This window comes from Lissotriton helveticus (assembly GCF_964261635.1).
Source record: "Lissotriton helveticus chromosome 1_1 unlocalized genomic scaffold, aLisHel1.1 SUPER_1_unloc_14, whole genome shotgun sequence".
In the NCBI taxonomy this organism is placed as follows: domain Eukaryota; kingdom Metazoa; phylum Chordata; class Amphibia; order Caudata; family Salamandridae; genus Lissotriton; species Lissotriton helveticus.
Window position 1 is genome coordinate 767,672 of NW_027611653.1, and position 17,553 is coordinate 785,224.

The window sequence follows — 17,553 nt, forward strand, 5'->3', positions numbered from 1 at the left end:
GTCACAGAAAGATGCCATCGAGTTATGGCGCAAAGAAGCTCATAAAAGAACTGAAAAAGAAATCAGAAAGTCAGAATTAAGTAGAGAATCCTTAGAACGAGCACAAGAAAAAGAACTAATCGAGATTGGTGAACAAGTCAAAGCCGAACAGTCAGACAGACAGAGGCATGCCCTTAATAGGGGTATGTATCCTCTCCTTGCCGAGGGCTTGCCAAAAGCGACCCCAGAGGCATTCAGTAATTTCCCGCCACCATTAGTTCCGACCAAGCTACGTCACAAACAGACCGCAGCTGATATTTTTATTTCGTCCTATTTGGACGACACAGTCCCAGAATATGCAAATCCTGTTCGCGCTCCGCCAGTCCCTGTAAATCAGGCACTTCCCGCTCCTCCAGACACCGGAGTACCTGTTACGGTACCCCCGGTCCAGCCCGCCATACAAGTCCAGCCTACATTTCCATTTCCCACTCTGCCAGGACGAAGAGCCTCAGTAGACGACTCTAGTTTAGGGGCCGCAGGGGGAGGTACTCCTCAAACCCCGCCGCCACACAAGCGTTTAACGACAGCCGAGTTACATGCACAAGCGTCACTGCGTACGCCCAGACATCAGACTGTAGCAGAAATAAGAAAATCCCTTGCCGAATGCTGCTATGATCCAGTCCCAGGCGAGGATAATATGGTTTTATATTCATTCCGCGTAAGAAAGGTGGCCGAGTATCTAGTCACCTTACCGGATATGAAAGAAGATCTAGACAGAATATATCGTTTCATCCGTACAGGGGATGATCCAGAAAGTATTAGCGAGGCCATGTCTCAAAGGAAAGCCGAGATCCAGCTCATGATATTAAAGTTTCTGATCAATTGTCTAATAAGAGAACAAGATTATCCGTCTAAAGATCAAGCCGAAATGAGAACCCTGACAAGGTGGAGTGATAATATAGCCGAGGGTAAGCACAAGACAGTCGGTGCTATGGAGAGTATGTACAAGAAAATCCGTAGAGAAATAATAAAGATACACGAACAACGTAAAGCAGCACAAGTAAGCGAGAAAGAAAGTAACTCTGATACTGAAGAGGTAGAGGACGAGAATCCCGCCAGAATAGCGTATGTAGGAAAATCTAGATTTTCAGATCGCCATTTACGCCTAGAACACAAGTCTATTTTTCATTCTCCAGCACCAGAACAAGGTTCACTAGAACAAGTGTTTCAAGCTACCGATCACATTCTGAAATCACGAATCGGTTACAGTGAGTTAAGTACCATGCATGAACAAGAACTAGCCCGATCAGCAGTCCGATGGATTACTGATTCTACCACTTTTCCAGACGAAATAGTGGCACAAATGTTTCTGAAAATGCCCCCAGCCGAACAACGGCTGGCGGGTATGTATATGATCCAGCACCTCATTACTTTGTATGAGGGTCAACACTCTGATCCAGGCCCGTTACATGATGTCCTGAACGAGTTACTCCAGTATAGATGGAAAGGTCTAGGTACCGATTTAATTAGTGTCATTCTAGAACAGCGTCACAAATATAGAACGTTTCTGAACCCGCATTTTGTTCATGTCTCACCCCCAGAAAGTAAACCATTTTACATGGAGAGACAGAATCCGTTACGAGAAGTCCACCCAGTTAAAGGAACGGGTGGCGAAATGCAGCGAGTGTTTGTATACACTCCAATAACAAAGATGGAACTCCTCGAGATGAAGAAATTAATTCCCTGTCATGACAAAGATCCAGCAGGGTTCCATAGAGAATTAAAAGACATGCTCCGTATGGGAGAATACACATATCCAGATATAATTAAAATGTTAAAGGTTCTGCTGCCCGCAGGGGTGTATGAAAAGCTCAAGGAAAAAGAATGGGAGGTGGGAGAGAAAAAGATCGATTGGGCAGTTCTAGAAGCTGAAGACAAGGCACGAGTACCAGGTACCGGTCTTGGAGATAAATGTAAAGAATTACCAGAATTATTAATACAAGTTTTACCCAGATTATTGACAACTAGAAAAGAAGACTGGGATGCAATGTCAGCCTGTAAACAGAAACAAGACGAAGATATTAGTGATTTTTATTCTAGATTTGAAAAATGTTTTAGCATCAACAGTGGCCTCAAGACAAGTAGTGAGTCATACCCTCACCTTTTTGTTACTAAATTAGTCGAGAATTCAATTCCACAAATTAAAAATCGAGTTTTGAAAGTCGAAAGTACCTGGCAAGCTAATACCCCGTCCCAGATGTTGCAGATGCTTCAATACCACCAGAATAGAATCAGGGAAGAGCAAGAACACGAGAGAAAACGTATGAAAGACACGAAAATGAAAGTACTAGTTGCACAATCTGTTCCTCAAGACAGTCAGAAGAGGGGTCCGAATCAAGCCAGTCATCCTGCAGCTCCCGTTAAAGGGAACTGCAATTATTGTAAACAGCCAGGTCATTTTATAAATGAGTGTGCAGTTCTGAAACACAACATAGCTACCGGTAAGACTAAAGAAAGACCACGTCCGCCTAGACAAGAACAAGTTCCTCAGTCACAGAATGCACCACAGACAGTTACCGCACCGCAGCCTATTGCTGCAACACAGCACGTTACATCGCAGATGTACCAGTATGCACAGTCTGAGTATCCAGAGTACCAGCAGTATTCATGAAACAGCCTAGAGAGGGAGGTAGGCTTGCCTCTCATCGAGATACCTGTAGATCAAGAAGGTCCCTATGTTCACAGTCAAGTATTAGGGAAAGACAGAAAGTTTTTGATTGATACAGGGGCAAGTAGGACCACAATTAGTCACGCCGAAGTTCCAGGGGCTCCGCTCTCAGGCTCAAGAAATGTTTCCCTTGGATTTTCAGGAAAACCTATCGTAAATGAGATTTCAAAGCCAGTTACTCTAGAAGTAGGTCCATTGTCCCGCACTACTGACCTGTTACTTACTAAGTCATGTCCAGAAAACCTATTAGGCATTAAGACACTGAAAGAGTTAGGGGCAGTTATATGCTGTTCCCCAGAGGGAATACGATTGTTCCTACGTGACTTTAAGGGTCACTATGTATTACGAGATTTTGATTCGAGACTGTCTAATGTTCCGCAGCACTTATGGGCGCAAGGTCCAACTGATGTAGGTTATATGCAAATCACACCCTATCGTGTGACTCTCAAGCCAGGTGTAGTGTTACCACGAATCAGACAGTACAGATTGCCACCTGAGGCTGTAGCAGCCTTATCCAAAATTATTGACGAGCTTATTGCTCAAGGAGTGGTTGTAGAAACTGACTCCAATGTATGTAATTCTCCGATCATTCCAGTCATGAAACGTACTGATCCAAATGCACCCCCAGTATATCGATTAGTGATTGACCTACGAGAGCTTAATAAGTGTATTATTCCGCAGTACCCAGTTGTCCCAGACATCTCTTCCCTATTAACGGCCATTGATTCCGAAGCCACGTTCTTCATTGTCATAGACCTCAAGAACGCATTTTTCAGTGTTCCTATTCATCCAGACAGCCAGTTCCTTTTCGGATTTTGTTTAAATGGAAGGAGCTATATGTTTACACGAGCTCCTCAAGGTTTCACAGAAAGTCCTAGTATTTACAGTCAAGCACTCAAGAGACAACTAGACAACATTCACATGCCAACTGACACTGCCCTGCTCCAGTATGTCGATGATCTACTGATCACAGCCCGTTCTGAACGTGCTTGCGAGCGAGCATCCCTTACAGTTTTGTATTTCCTAGCCGAGATGGGGCACAAGGTGTCCCCTTCTAAGCTTCAATTCTGTGTCCAGCAAGTGGTCTACTTAGGACACTTGCTGTCCAAGAGGGGTAGGCAGTTGACACCAGACCGTATCCAGTTAATAGCGAGTCTTCCTCAGCCCAAGACCCAGAAGGAGGTACGTGCTTTTATCGGCCTCACTTCTTACTGCAGACAATGGATTCCCCAGTATGCATTTCTAGCTAAACCACTGATACAGTTAACGACACAGGAGGCAGCCGTATCGACTGTTCTCCCTTGGACATCTGAACATACACTTAGTTTCAATGAGTTAAAGAAAGCCCTATGCCAAGCTCCAGTTCTAGCGACACCGAACTACAGTAAGCCTTTTACACTTTTCGTTACTGAACGCGAAGGTACAGCATTATCTGTTCTCACACAAGATCAAGCAGGACAATACAAGCCCTGTGCTTATTTTTCGAGCACATTAGATCCTGTAGCCCAGGCTCTGCCTGCGTGCCTCAAGTCAGTTGCAGCCACAGCACTAGCTATCAGACAAAGTGATTCCATAGTCTTAGGACATACCTTGACAGTACAAGTTCCACATTCCGTGGAAGTTCTTTTAAACCGAACACAAACTCAGCACTTGACAATTGCACGTTTAACAGGTTATGAATTGACACTGTTCCAGCCACATATAGACATCAGACGCTGCAACATCCTGAATCCTGCTACATTGTTACCATCAGTTACTTCAAATTCGGCCACACATGACTGTGTGGAAGTAGTTAACATTACGACAAAGCCAAGACAAGATCTGACAGATACTCCGTTATTAGATCCCGACCTGACACTTTATGTGGACGGTTCATGTATGAGAACTAGTACAGGAGAACTAGTCGCCGCGTATGCAGTGACTACTGACACTGAAGTTATTGAGACACACCGCATTGACACTCTGTCCGCTCAAGCAGCAGAGCTAGTTGCTCTGACACAAGCCTGTATACACGCCAAGAACTTGAAAGTTAATGTTTACACAGATTCACGTTACGCATTTGGAGTTGTACACGACTTCGGAGTGCTCTGGCAGGAGAGAGGTTTCATGACTTCTCATGGAACCAAGATTCAGCATTGTCTCCTTATTCAAGCTCTGTTAGATGCCATACATTTACCGACATCTATTGCCATCATGAAATGCAAAGCACATACGAAAGTTACTGACATTATTTCCCAAGGTAATGATCTAGCAGACCGCACAGCCAAGCTTACAGCACAGACTCCAGACATTCCAGTTAATCAGACACACACTCCAGATCCGATTACATGTATGACAGTTAAGGACCCTACACAAGATGTCATAGACATACAGTTACATGCTACTCCTGAAGAAATCAAGAAATGGTCCGAACAAGGAGGGGTCCAGACAGATCAAGGATGGTTAACGAAGGGTAGAGCCACATGGTTTCTCCCCGACTCTATGGTTCAAGTCATTATTAATACCGCACATAGTCCAGCACATTTAGGAGAAAAAGCTATGTTAGACAGTATCCAGAACATTTGGTTCAACAAGCATTTACGAGCTGCAGCCAAGCAGAAAGTCCGTACCTGTATGATATGTTGTCAGTTTAATCCAGGTAAAAGTGTCCCGGTGGAACAAGGTGGATTCCAGCCCCCTGACCACCCTTTTGAAGTCCTCCAGATGGATTATATTCAGATGGAGCGATGTCGAGGTTTCAAGTATGTCCTTGTAGTTGTATGCGCTTTGTCCAGGTGGACAGAAGCATATCCAGTCCCAGATTACACAGCCGCGACCACTGCCAAGCAGTTGGTTTGTGAGTTCTTCCCTCGTTATGGACTCCCTAGAGTCGTATATTCTGATAACGGCCAGCCATTCTCATCTGAACTCATGAAGCATGTTTCCCTTTTGTTAGGGTACCAGTGGAAGTTTCATTGTGTACGCCATCCTGAAGCAGCCGGTCTCGTAGAGAGACATAACCAGACTCTAAAAATCCGTATTGCAAAGGTGTGTAAAGAAAAAGGTGTGGACTGGCTAGTAGCTCTACCAGTCGCTTTATTTTATATGCGCATGGTCGCACATTCCAGATCAGGTCTGTCCCCGTATGAGGTCATTTTCGGCCGCCCCCCTAATATGTGGGGTACTCCTAGACCCCGAAGTATTACCGATGTTTCAAGTAATATGCTGACAGATTACCTAGCTTCCTTGATGTCTGCCCTCAACTCATGTCGTTCACAGGTTGCTGCCGCATTTCCAGACAATACCGAGGTGGCACCGCACGAAATCGTTCCAGGATCCATGGTGATGGTCCGCAATTTTGACAGATCAAGTCCGCTGGAGCCTCGTTGGAAAGAGCCCCGACAGGTCCTCCTCACCACCCGTACAGCCGTGAAGTTGGAAGGACGCAAAGGCTGGGTACACCTTTCTCATATTAAACTTTTTAATGGACTGAAACCCGTCTTAAAGAACATTTCCCAGGATTTGAAGGATTGCCAAAATATTGTTCTCAAGGACTGTCCCGCAAAAGACATTGCTACAACCCCTCCCCTGTTAGAGAAAACTCTGCAACAGGAGTACAAGCTAAAACTCCGGTCTAGTAAAATAAGTCAGTCAGTTTGATTGTCTAAGTCCTCCCCTAGGTGAAACGGTTAGACTGTTTCTGACATGTATAAAATAGACCCCCATAGTGAGAGAGTTAGTCAAAACTCAATCCAATGTATCGTTTTTCTATGTTTCATATTGTTTCTCAGCATTATGATTTCCTGCACCAGTTATGCATTTTTCCTGTATTTCCCAGTTCTTCATGTAAATAAGTCTGCTAATGCTACAGTAGAGCACACGTTTAGTGATCTGCCTCCTCATGAACTCTCTTACCGCCTCGCTATGCGAAATAACTCATTTATCCGCATGTTACATTACTCACACCAGACCAGCAATGCCACTAATTGTTGGGTGTGTGGTCGACTCCCCCCTTTCCAGACACCGAAGGGAGTCCTGCCACTTTTTCCTTATCCATTCTCACATAATGGTTCGTGTGGAGCATGGTCCACGTTAACGTCATCCTCAACAGATATGTCTTTTCTTAACAGTACATGTTTTCCAGACAAGCAAGGTCTTCCCCACAGAACAGGGTTAGATTTAGAAAATGAAGTGTATAATTTAGGTAATTATTCGTCGAATTTCATGGTCCTGAATGTTCAGTCTGATACTACTCCAGACTTACCTGCTATTTCAGTACTACCAGTCAAAGGCGAATTATGTGTCCGAAATAATGGTTCTGTACATGTAGGACACAGTGAATGTACTACTATTGTCAAGTATAGTGACAGTGGGAAATCTATTTTTAAAGCTTCACGTCATTCTTATTTTATTTGTGGTCAAACCGCATATGTTCATCTGCCCCTCGATTGGGAGGGAACCTGTTACATTGCCTTCCTACTGCCACCAGTTTTTCTAGCCCCACCTGATTATCATAGAAACACACATCTAGTACACATTAGGCATAGAAGGGAGTCCCCAATTGTCGATTATACTGAAACTGCTCTAGAACAGTATACAGATTTCAATAGAGGTTTCTTTTTCTTTATAGGACCTATCCAGAATAGTAAGCTAATCCGTAGGTTAACAAGAACTCTCGAAGCTGTAGTAAATGAGACTGCCTCTGCTCTAGGTAACTTAACTGAAGAGCAATCTGCTATGAGATTTGTCGTTTTACAGAATCGTCTCGTCCTTGACGTCATACTGGCCGATAGGGGCGGGGCCTGTAGAGTCATCGGATCTAGTTGCTGCATTTTCATTCCAAATAACGCGCCGTCTGTTTATTCAGCTATAACCAGACTCCATAAAATTGCCCATCTGATACACCAAGATCCAGGCACCTGGACATGGTCCGGTTGGTTCTGGAATATAATTTCCGCATGGGGATGGAAAATATTGTCCTTTCTAGGTATTGCAGTAGCGATCATATTCAGCTGCTGCCTCTGTATACAATGTGGCCCTGCGATTTGCGGCATTTGTGCTACCTCTTGTATTCCTAGTCCCAAGCCCCGTTCTAAATCCCGTTCCAGGATAATTCGAGACGAGCAAATGATACTGTATGAAATGATAGATGGTATCATGAAAATTGATGTTTCCTGATGGAAACGTAGTGACAAGGAGGGAATGTGGAAAAGTAAATTTTGCCATGTTCTGTGTCCCTACGCCTCATCCATCATATGTTATGTGTGCATGATTAAATATGCATATGCATTCCCCATGTCCGATTAATGACGCAATTACAGTTGTGTCCACCTCTAGTATGCCAGTTTCCAGTTCCCGTGAATACTACGAATATCAGGCCTATGTAAAGCTACGTTGCCACGTTTCTCAGTGTGCACGTTATTCTATTATGAAGTCCCCGTTTCTAGGCCTCAAAAGGGCCTGGACACCAGATTCAGCTCCTGTCTCCAGAAACCTCGCTGAGGAGCGATACAGCCCCCACCTGTATCCTCGACCCTTCACTTACTTCCTGTCTCGCAGTGCCCGGCCCAGCCTGGCTCAGTCTCTGAGTCTGCCAAGAAAATGTTATAATTCCAGTTATCAGTTCAGTCCTCCTTCTCTGCATTCCTAAGCTACTGAACTGCATCAATAGTTTCCGTCATTGTCTAGCCTTCACGTCTCCACGTTAGAGAAATACTGCATTTAATGGTCATTTAATATTCTTCATCACGCACTACATGTAGAATAATGCATGGTCCAGTCTTAGAATCAAGTTAGCCTTTCCTCCCCTAACTTCTAGTTTATATCAACATGTTCTCTAAACATCAGATACTAGATACTGTTTAGGTACATGTCGCCCTGACTCTCCAGACTTCAGTCTCTGCTCCTAACACAGAGTTCATAGCCCCCAGCTTCTCCTAGTAACACGTCATTGCTAGTTTGCGCGCACCATCAGGTTAGAGGTCCCGGCTCCTTAGGTAGCCCCCTCCATGGTTTCCGCCCCATTCATGACATATTCTGTTACGTTTGCATCACATGTCTATGTATACGCCCTGTTACACCTACTTTTACCCTTATCTTTCGCGACTGCTACTCGTCACACCTTCTGCTCCACCCACTGCTACGCCTACTGCAATGTAATGCTATGTGTTTGCGTTATGTATATATGCTCATGTATTGTTATTAAAAGTCAGCGCGCTCATCCCAGATCCAGCCCCAGCAGCTGCTGGGCCCTGCCATCCTATTCCTATGCAGGTTGTCCTGTTCCTGTCCTTATGCTGTATTAAACCTGCAAAACTCCTACTACCTCGAATCTTGACTCTTATTTATTGAGCTATCTGTTATGATATATGTCTAGTCAAAAAGAGAGGTATTATTTATTTATTTACCACATACCCCGTATGAGAGGTCCTGGCGAACCTAGGCATGTGTGAAGAGCATAGGAGACAAGGAACTTCCCTGTCGGACGGCAAAGACTCTGGAAACTGTATTATTGACACATATGCGCGCTAGATGGTCCACATACAAGAGCATGACAGCAGCACCGCTGGTTCAGCAATGGATTCCCCTGTTGCTTGTGGTACTCCATTAAGGTGTCAGAGATATGAGCGCTTTCCCTGGTGTGGCATAAAGCCCGATTGATCAGGATGATCCACTGTTGCAAGGACCTTAGTCTCAAAATTAAGCAGGGAGATAGGTCTATAAGACCCACACTCAGTTGCTGGTTCGTCCTTTTTTGGGATGACCACCACCTCAGACATTCTTTGGTCCTCTGGGAGACACCCTTATTTTCAGGCAGTCTTAAACCTCCTCTGGAGGCACTCCCTGATTTTATCCATCTTGCTTTTATATAATTCTATGGGGAGCTCATTAGGCCCCGTCGCTGGCCTTGTTTGCAAGGCTCCTATTGTCTTATTTATTTAGTCTACTGTCAGGTCTTGGTCTAGTGCGTCTCAGTCCTCATTCATTAGCATTGGCAGGGTCAGGTCTTTCAGGAAGTCTCTCCCAGTATTTCCGTCCCCTTGTTGTCAGTGTCCTCAAGGATCACTGGCTTGAATTCATCCTATTGTTTGAGAAAAACAGTCCTAGGCAATCTGAGATATAGAACTCTCACTAGACAATAAAAAAGAACAGTACAGTATGTATACTAAAGACAGTGGAGAGGCAAAAAGTGCAAAATGTACATTGAAATTTTAATAGTTAGTTTTGTTTAAAAAATCTCCAAAAAATGGGGACAACATAATATATTACAATTCATACATATAAATCCACATAATTAGTATACAATCAATGAAAAATAAAAAACATATAATAAAAAGTGGCACTAAAGTCGTAATTTTGTCTTGATGCGCGTTTCGGCGTGGCTTTCTTCTGTAGAAAGAACCTTCCGAAAATGTCTGAAGAAGGAATAGTTTGTATATACCTGTGTGAATAGAAACAATAGTCCAAAGTGGAGTCTAATCAGAAGGTTGTTCGAAATTCATTGGTAGTAAAAAAGCGTTGTATTCCTAGTCGCATTTGATTGTAGTTAGAAGCTCTAGTAGCAAGGGACTTATTTCTATTTTTAAAATACCCTGATAAAGTCAGTCGTTGCTGACGAAAATCAATCTCGGAACGATTTCTAGGACGATGTGTGTGGGACCCTAAAATCTGGTAAACTTTCTTTAAGATATATCACGTAGGCCCGGCAGGAAATGGCCGGCGGTCGTCACTGCATGATGTAAATAATGCCCCGAAGTGTTCAGAGCGGGGTGATTATAATACACCCAACAGGATAAAGTGCAATGTATAGTGGACCTCACGCTCTGATAAACTTCTTTCGGATTTTCAGCAAGCGCCCGGCAAGAAGATGGCCGCCAGCGTCTCTAGATAAATTAGGCCTATAGCACGCAAGCTGATTCAATAGGCCGCCCGTTCTCCTTAAAATGGAAGTCTGCTCCATCTCTCATACAAGCTTTGAACGTCTTGTCTTTTAAATATCACGGATCAACCCTTGGGGGTAGCATGAAGTCCACACCTGGACCATCGAGTTGCAACTCCACCAGTGAATGGTCTGAGATTCGTGCGTAGCGCCTCTAAAATCATCTTTATGGACAGTCTGGCTGAAAAGATAGTGCAGGCATGCCAGACTACCATGTGCTGCAGACAGGAGCGTCCGGTTCTGATACCCTCTTCCCCTCTAGGGCCATTTAGGAGTATCATGAATATAGTATAGGGTCAGTTCTGTCACTCCAGTCACCCCAATGCGTGTATGCTCTGTCGTAAGCGTCTTACCCTTTCACAGGATAAGTCAGTCTTTTCTGGGTCTCTTTCCTGTTTCCCGGCACTTGAATGGCACGCCCGAAGACTCGAGAGGGCAGTGACCCACCAGCAGGCTTTTGTGGAGCGCTTTTGTCCTGGATGTAGGACTGCATTCAGTAGGGCACCCACTCTGTCTTTTCTTTGCAGTTGCCTGAAGATCAGCAGTCCCAAGGTAGCAGTCACACCTGGCCTGTCGGTAAGTGCAGCCGCCTCTGGAGGCCCGACCGTCAGCAATTGAGCCCACACTGTGGCTGGCTGGACCACAGGCGTGAGCTCAGACAGGGTGTTCGACACTGGAGTAGTTGTAGTCCCTCATGAGCTTCTGACACAGAGTATTCAGAAATCCAGCAGCTAAAAGCCCAACACAGGCTCTACAGGAAGTCAATAGATTCAGACCCTGTTGTGTTAGGAATTTGACAAGTGAAACCTTGAACAGGCCTGTTGGCATCACACAATCGTCCTACTGGGCCTCAAAAATCATGTTGTCGTAGACTTTTATTTTCTGCCTTGAACTGTTGGGAGAGTCTTGGGGGGGGGCGGGGTCCCTCAGACTAGCTGGTCCTGCTGGATGGCTTTCCAGCCCGCCCTACAGAGAATGAGGATGTGTCGGACCTTGCTTCTTCCCGGACAACCTTGTCCTCCTGCTGGATAGTCAAACTCCCTTCCTTTTCTTACCAGACATGCAGGCTTCTAGGCAGACTTCTAGGTTCTTCAGGACAGGTACCCAGCTTCTCCATTAAGTAATTCAGCCTGCAGGTGATGTCCCTGCAACTTAGATAGACTATCAGGCTGTTACCATCCCTGGTGTCACAGCAGGCACCTGGGTACTTTGTAGAGCACTTTATTCCTGGGTAACAGAGGACTTTGAACTAGGGTATAAAAGAGGGATAGATGGTCCCACTTGTATACATAACTGGCAGGCAGGAGATGCGGTTTACTCTGTCGCACTCTCACATTGCTTCTATGCTACGCATACCAACACCCTAAACACGCTCTTGATGTTAGCGCAAAGTCTGGACACAGGCATAGAAATGGAGCATTACATAAGTGTGTCAGCAGGACGCCACTCCACTGACCATGATGCAAAGATATCATAAGGCTATTGATCCTTACAACAGGGTGCATTGCCACCACCGCTCTAGCTGTTAAACTCATGACAGTACTCTGCCTTAACCCCTTCGGTGCTCATGACATAACGGTTCCGTCATGAGCTACGGCTGAGCTGTGCTCATGACGGAACTGTTCCGTCAGCTCATGACGGAACCGTTCCGTCATGACCACGCCCGTTTTCATTAGAGCTCAGCACCGGAGGGGGAAACGCGGCCGCACGCAAGGGGTTAAATAAGGGCACACTTGGTGTGACCCTCCAGGTCACAGGACCGGTCCAAGACCTCTCGTAGTCCCTTGTTAGAGGTTGCACAGTACTGGAGTGGCCGAAAAATCTCATGTAATTGTTTTGTGGTAGATTTATCCCAGTAAAGTTCAGTTACAAGTTTGATGCAGTGGACTGGGGAGTTGCCACGAGGAACAGATTCTTCTGCCTGTCAAACCACATGCCATTCACTATTTCATAGTGTTTTTCTGCTTTTACTTGTTTTAAGCAGGTGGTAGATATATGCATGTGGTTGGTTGGGGGTAGATGGGTGAAGCAGGGGAGGGAAGAGGAAAGCATTTTCTAACAGAGGGAAGAATTGTGTGTTTCCCCAGTTAGTAAAAAAACAGCATAATTCTTGGCTGCTTCTGCTGCACCCAGAGTCTGGTGCGTCATTTCAGTAAAATGTTTCTGTCTGGAAAAAAAGGATGTCCTATTTTTTCTGCACCCGGTACATCCGGGTGCAGAAAAACCTAACAACTGATAATCAGGTGGAATAAAATGAACACATGAAAGTACGCCTTAATTTCATTGCCCTTGATTCATACTCTGAACCATAGTTGAGGGATAGGTCTAGGCATAGTCCTCGCAATACACAATAGATTTGCGTGCGGCAGAGTCCACAGCTCAAAAGTCAGGATACCAGATACAAGTAGGTGGTAACTCAGGGCAGGGGAAACGTCTGTTGTCCGTGGAGGGGAAATTCCCGTTCCAGAAATCTACATTAAAAATTAATTAATAGTATTCTTTTTTTAATATCTGTTTGGTGCCAGTCCATATGACTTTAACCACTTCAGCGCTAATGACAAGGGTAACTCGTCATGGACTTTCCATTGATTTCAATGGAAAGTCAATGGAAGCTCATCAGGTGCCTTAGCAGCCAAGTGGTTAATGTCTGCCTTTGGGATTCTATGTTACAAGTCCATAGGGTACATGTATCCTTTGTGAGCTTAATAAATTCTACAAATCCTCACTCCTACATCCAAGTACTCTCAGGCTACCATTCTACACTCTGCTCTGTCTGAAGAACAGCTGAACATTTTCAAAATTCTGCAATTCTGCATTGATATGGCTTGTAAATTATTTTTGGGGAAATCTACATGTATTAACTATTTAATTTTTATACTATAGGTGATTGAAATTACGGATGAAGAAAGCAAGATTTAGCACTAAGCAACTGAATGTTAGTGCCATAAGAAGGATTATTTTGAAAAACTGAAGGACATCCAGCATTCTAAGTTTGAACAATTTCCAAAATCTAGGTGTGGCGAGGAAGTGGGAGCTGAGGAAAGTACTATACCTGTAAGTGAAGTCTCTAATTTTGCATTTCATTAACCCAGAGCAAAGTCATATCTGTGCACACAGCATCAGAAATAATGCCAGAAAGACCAATCACAGCATCCTCATCTGAAATATTATCAGAAAGACAAATTGCCTCAGCATGACAGAATAACGTTCATCTAAAGCATGCATGATCTAAAGCATCATGTAATTCCAGAGAGGAAGCACACACTGCATTAAAGAAAGATATAACAAAAGGTTTCTTCTGCAAACCATCAAAGAAAAGACACTGAAAGAAGTCTCCGAAGCTGACACGCTAACAACCAAAAGATTGGAAAATCACCTTTGTGCAACAACTGTTTTTAACCAGTTACGCAAGTTTGAGACTATCTGCCTCGGGATATAACACCTCGACCCACTCTGCTCACTCTGGCGAAAACCTTAAAAATTCACCACTTTATTGTGTTCATGACCATCTCAGATTGTTTTCTTTTTATTGTGTGCTGTTCTGTAATTCTATGTAAATCGCCTCAACATTATCTGCTGTGCGTGAATGATATGTAAAACTGTTAAATATCAAAATGGATTAAAGGAGCACCGTTGCGCTATAGCTAATGTAAATAAATCCTCGTCTTTAGAATTACAAATCTTAACCTTACACCAAACATAGAAAGGGTAAAAGGAACTGATGTTCTGCGCCTAATGATCCACAATAGTACTGTGCGTACGTTCTAATGTTCTCAGTTACTGCCTTTACGCCAGTGCAAAAAGGTACTTCTCAGTTTAATCATTAAATATCAGACTAACACCTTATCACTGCATTGCTAAGAACCTATACAAATAGATTTGAGAAAAACTTCAGTCACAAAATAAGTTGCTGCCAGAGAGGCTACAACCAAAAGACTATTATCTGCTACAAACATTTCGACATGTGTTACAGGGCTGCATCCAGACATATTTTGCTCAATGCAAGTGTTAAGAAGATTACGCACAATGTCTTTTAGAGATAAATGCTGTACATTATCTAAACAAGCCCGACTCTAAAATCGGGTTCACTCTTACCGTGGCTTATAAGCAAGAGAAAACTAAATGTAGAGATATTAACTCTAGGAATACACCTTTTAAAAACACGGGCTGTTAAAACAATTTCAGTGTTCAAACCTGCCTCAATCAAAGCAAAATAACCCAAGTTGGGGAAACAGTTACCTGTGCCAAAAAAGATTAAGCCATAAATCTCATCTCACTGAATTTGAGAGAATGCACACTGGGAAAATCCTCTCTCAGTGCTCAGAGTGCCAAAAAAATTTCAGCAGTAAATATTATCTTACTGAGCATATGAGAATCCACACTGGGGAAAAACCTTATCAGTGCTCTGAATGCCAGAAAAGGTTTTGTAACAAACAAAGTCTTTCTCGACATGTATTAATCCACTCTGGCGAAAAACCTTACCAGTGCTCTGAATGCCAGAAATGTTTCAGTTTAAAAAGTAGGCTCACACATCACATACAAATCCACACTGGGGAAAAACCTTATCAGTGCTCTGAATGCCAGAAAAGGTTTAGTATCAAAGCGAGTCTATATCACCATGCATTAACCCACTCTGTGGAAAAACTTTACCAGTGCGCTGAATGCCAAAAAAGTTTCAACCGTAAATCTTATTTCACTGAACATATGAGAATCCACTCTGGGGAAAACCTTTATCAGTGCTCTGAATGCCAGAAAAGGTTTTGTAACAAATCAAGCCTATCTCGACATGCAATAACCCACTCTGTGGACAAACCTTATCAGTGCCCGAATTGCCAGAAAAGTTTCAAAGACAAACGCAGTCTCACTCATCATACAAGATACCACTCTAAGGCTAAGGAAAAACGTTATCAGTGCTCTGAATGCCAGAAACGTTTCAGTGATCAAAGCACTCTGACTCGGCATACAAGAACCCACACTGGAGAGAAACCATATCAGTGCACGGAATGCCAGAAATGTTTCAGTTGCAAAAGCAGACTCACTGAACATACAAGAATCCACACTGGGGAAAACCCTTATCAGTGCTCTGAATGCCCAAAACATTTCAAACTTAAATCACTTCTAACTGCCCATGTGAGATTCCACACTGGGGAAAAACCTTATCAGTGCTCTGAATGCCAGGAAAGGTTTTGTAGCCAACAAAGTCTTTCTCGACATGCAATAACCCATTCTGTGGAACATCCATATCAGTGCTCTGAATGCCAGAAATGTTTCAGTGTAAAACGTAATCTCGCTCGGCATACAAAGATCCACACTGGGGAAAAACGTTATCAGTGCTCTGAATGCCACAAATGTTTCAGAGTCAAAAACTGTCTCACTCGGCATACAAGAACCCACACTGGGGAAAAACCTTATCAGTGCTCTGAATGCCAAAAATGTTTCATTGACAAAAGCAAACTCATTCAACATACAAGAATCCACACTGGGGAAAAACCTTATCAGTGCTCTGAATGCCAGAAATATTTCCGAGACAAAATAAGTCTTTCTCAACATTCAATAACCCACACTGGGGAAAAACCTTATCCATGCTCTGAATGTCAGAAATGTTTCAGAGACAAAAGAACTCTTTCTCAACATATAAGAACCCACACTGGGGAAAAACCTTATCAGTGCTCTGAATGCCCAAAGGATTTCACACTTAAATCACTTCTAACTGGGCATATGAGATTCCACACTGGGGAAAAACCTTATCAGTGCTCTGAATGCCCAAAAGATTTCAACGTTAAATCACTTCTAACTGCACATATGCGATTCCACACTGGGGAAAAACCTTATCAGTGCACTGAATGCGACAAATGTTTCAGGATAAAAAGCAATCTCACTCAGCATATAAGAACCCACACTAGGGAAAAACCTTATCAGTGCTCCGAATGCCAAAAATGTTTCGGCCAAAAATACAGTCTCATTATTCATATAAGAACCCACACTGGGGAAAAACCTTATCGGTGCTCTGAATGCCACAAATGTTTCAGTGAAAAAAACAGTCTCACTCAGCATATAAGAACCCACACTGGGGAAAAACCATATCAGTGCTCTGAATGCCAAAAATATTTCTGCCAAAAAAACAGTCTCATTATTCATATAAGAACCCACACTGGGGAAAAACCTTATTGGTGCTCTGAATGCCACAATTGTTTCAGTGAAAAAACCAGTCTCACTCAGCATATAAGAACCCACACTGGGGAAATACCTTATCAGTGCTCCAAATGCCAAAAATGTTTCAGCCTTAAATGTAATCTCACTAAACATATGAGAATCCATACTGGAGAAGAAAATTATCAGTGCTCTAATTGTCAGAAAAGATTCAGAGGTAGAGATAATTTCAAGCGCCATAAGAAAACACACCATCAAAATATTTTAGTGCCAGAAAAGCATCAGTTTTAAACACAATCTCACTCTACATGAGCAGACGCACACAGGGAAAAAGCATTAGCAATGCTGTGAATGCCAGAAATTCCTATCTGAAAGGCACAGCCTCACTAACCGTAAGCGATTCTCCATATTGATGAAAAACCTTATGAGTGTTCTGAATGCCAGAAAAGCTGCAAAGAAAAACGCTATCTCACCATGAGAAACTCCACACTGGAGAAAATCCTTATGCCAAAAAAGCTAGTATCTGAAAGACAGAATCTGGAAGAAACACGTTAGTGTTGAATGAATGAATGAATAAATAGCATTTTTATACCACGCAAAACTTAGCCCCAAGGGGCATCAAGGCGCCAGACAAACAAACAAAAGGTCTACATTACCAGATAGATGAACCAGGAAGCCACAAAAGGCGCAGTCCCTAATATGCCTGGGAGAAAAGCCAGGTCTTCAGGTGTTTTTTGAAGACCGCTAAAGAGGATTGGCTAGTGAGCTCCAAAGTGAG

The 17,553-nt window shown here is 43.4% G+C and overlaps 1 protein-coding gene across 1 annotated transcript in view; it reads left to right on the top strand.

The window, feature by feature from the left end:
* Window positions 1-17,148, top strand: part of LOC144805535 (uncharacterized) — a 64,256-nt gene extending 47,108 nt beyond the window's left edge. Inside the window, exons 2-3 of the mRNA XM_078672070.1 lie at window positions 15,335-15,779; window positions 15,864-17,148. Of these exons, the coding sequence (XP_078528196.1) occupies window positions 15,335-15,779; window positions 15,864-17,066 (1,648 nt within the window). The 3' untranslated portion in view covers window positions 17,067-17,148. The remainder of the gene's footprint in view (window positions 1-15,334; window positions 15,780-15,863) is intronic.
* Window positions 17,149-17,553: the final 405 nt, after the last annotated feature.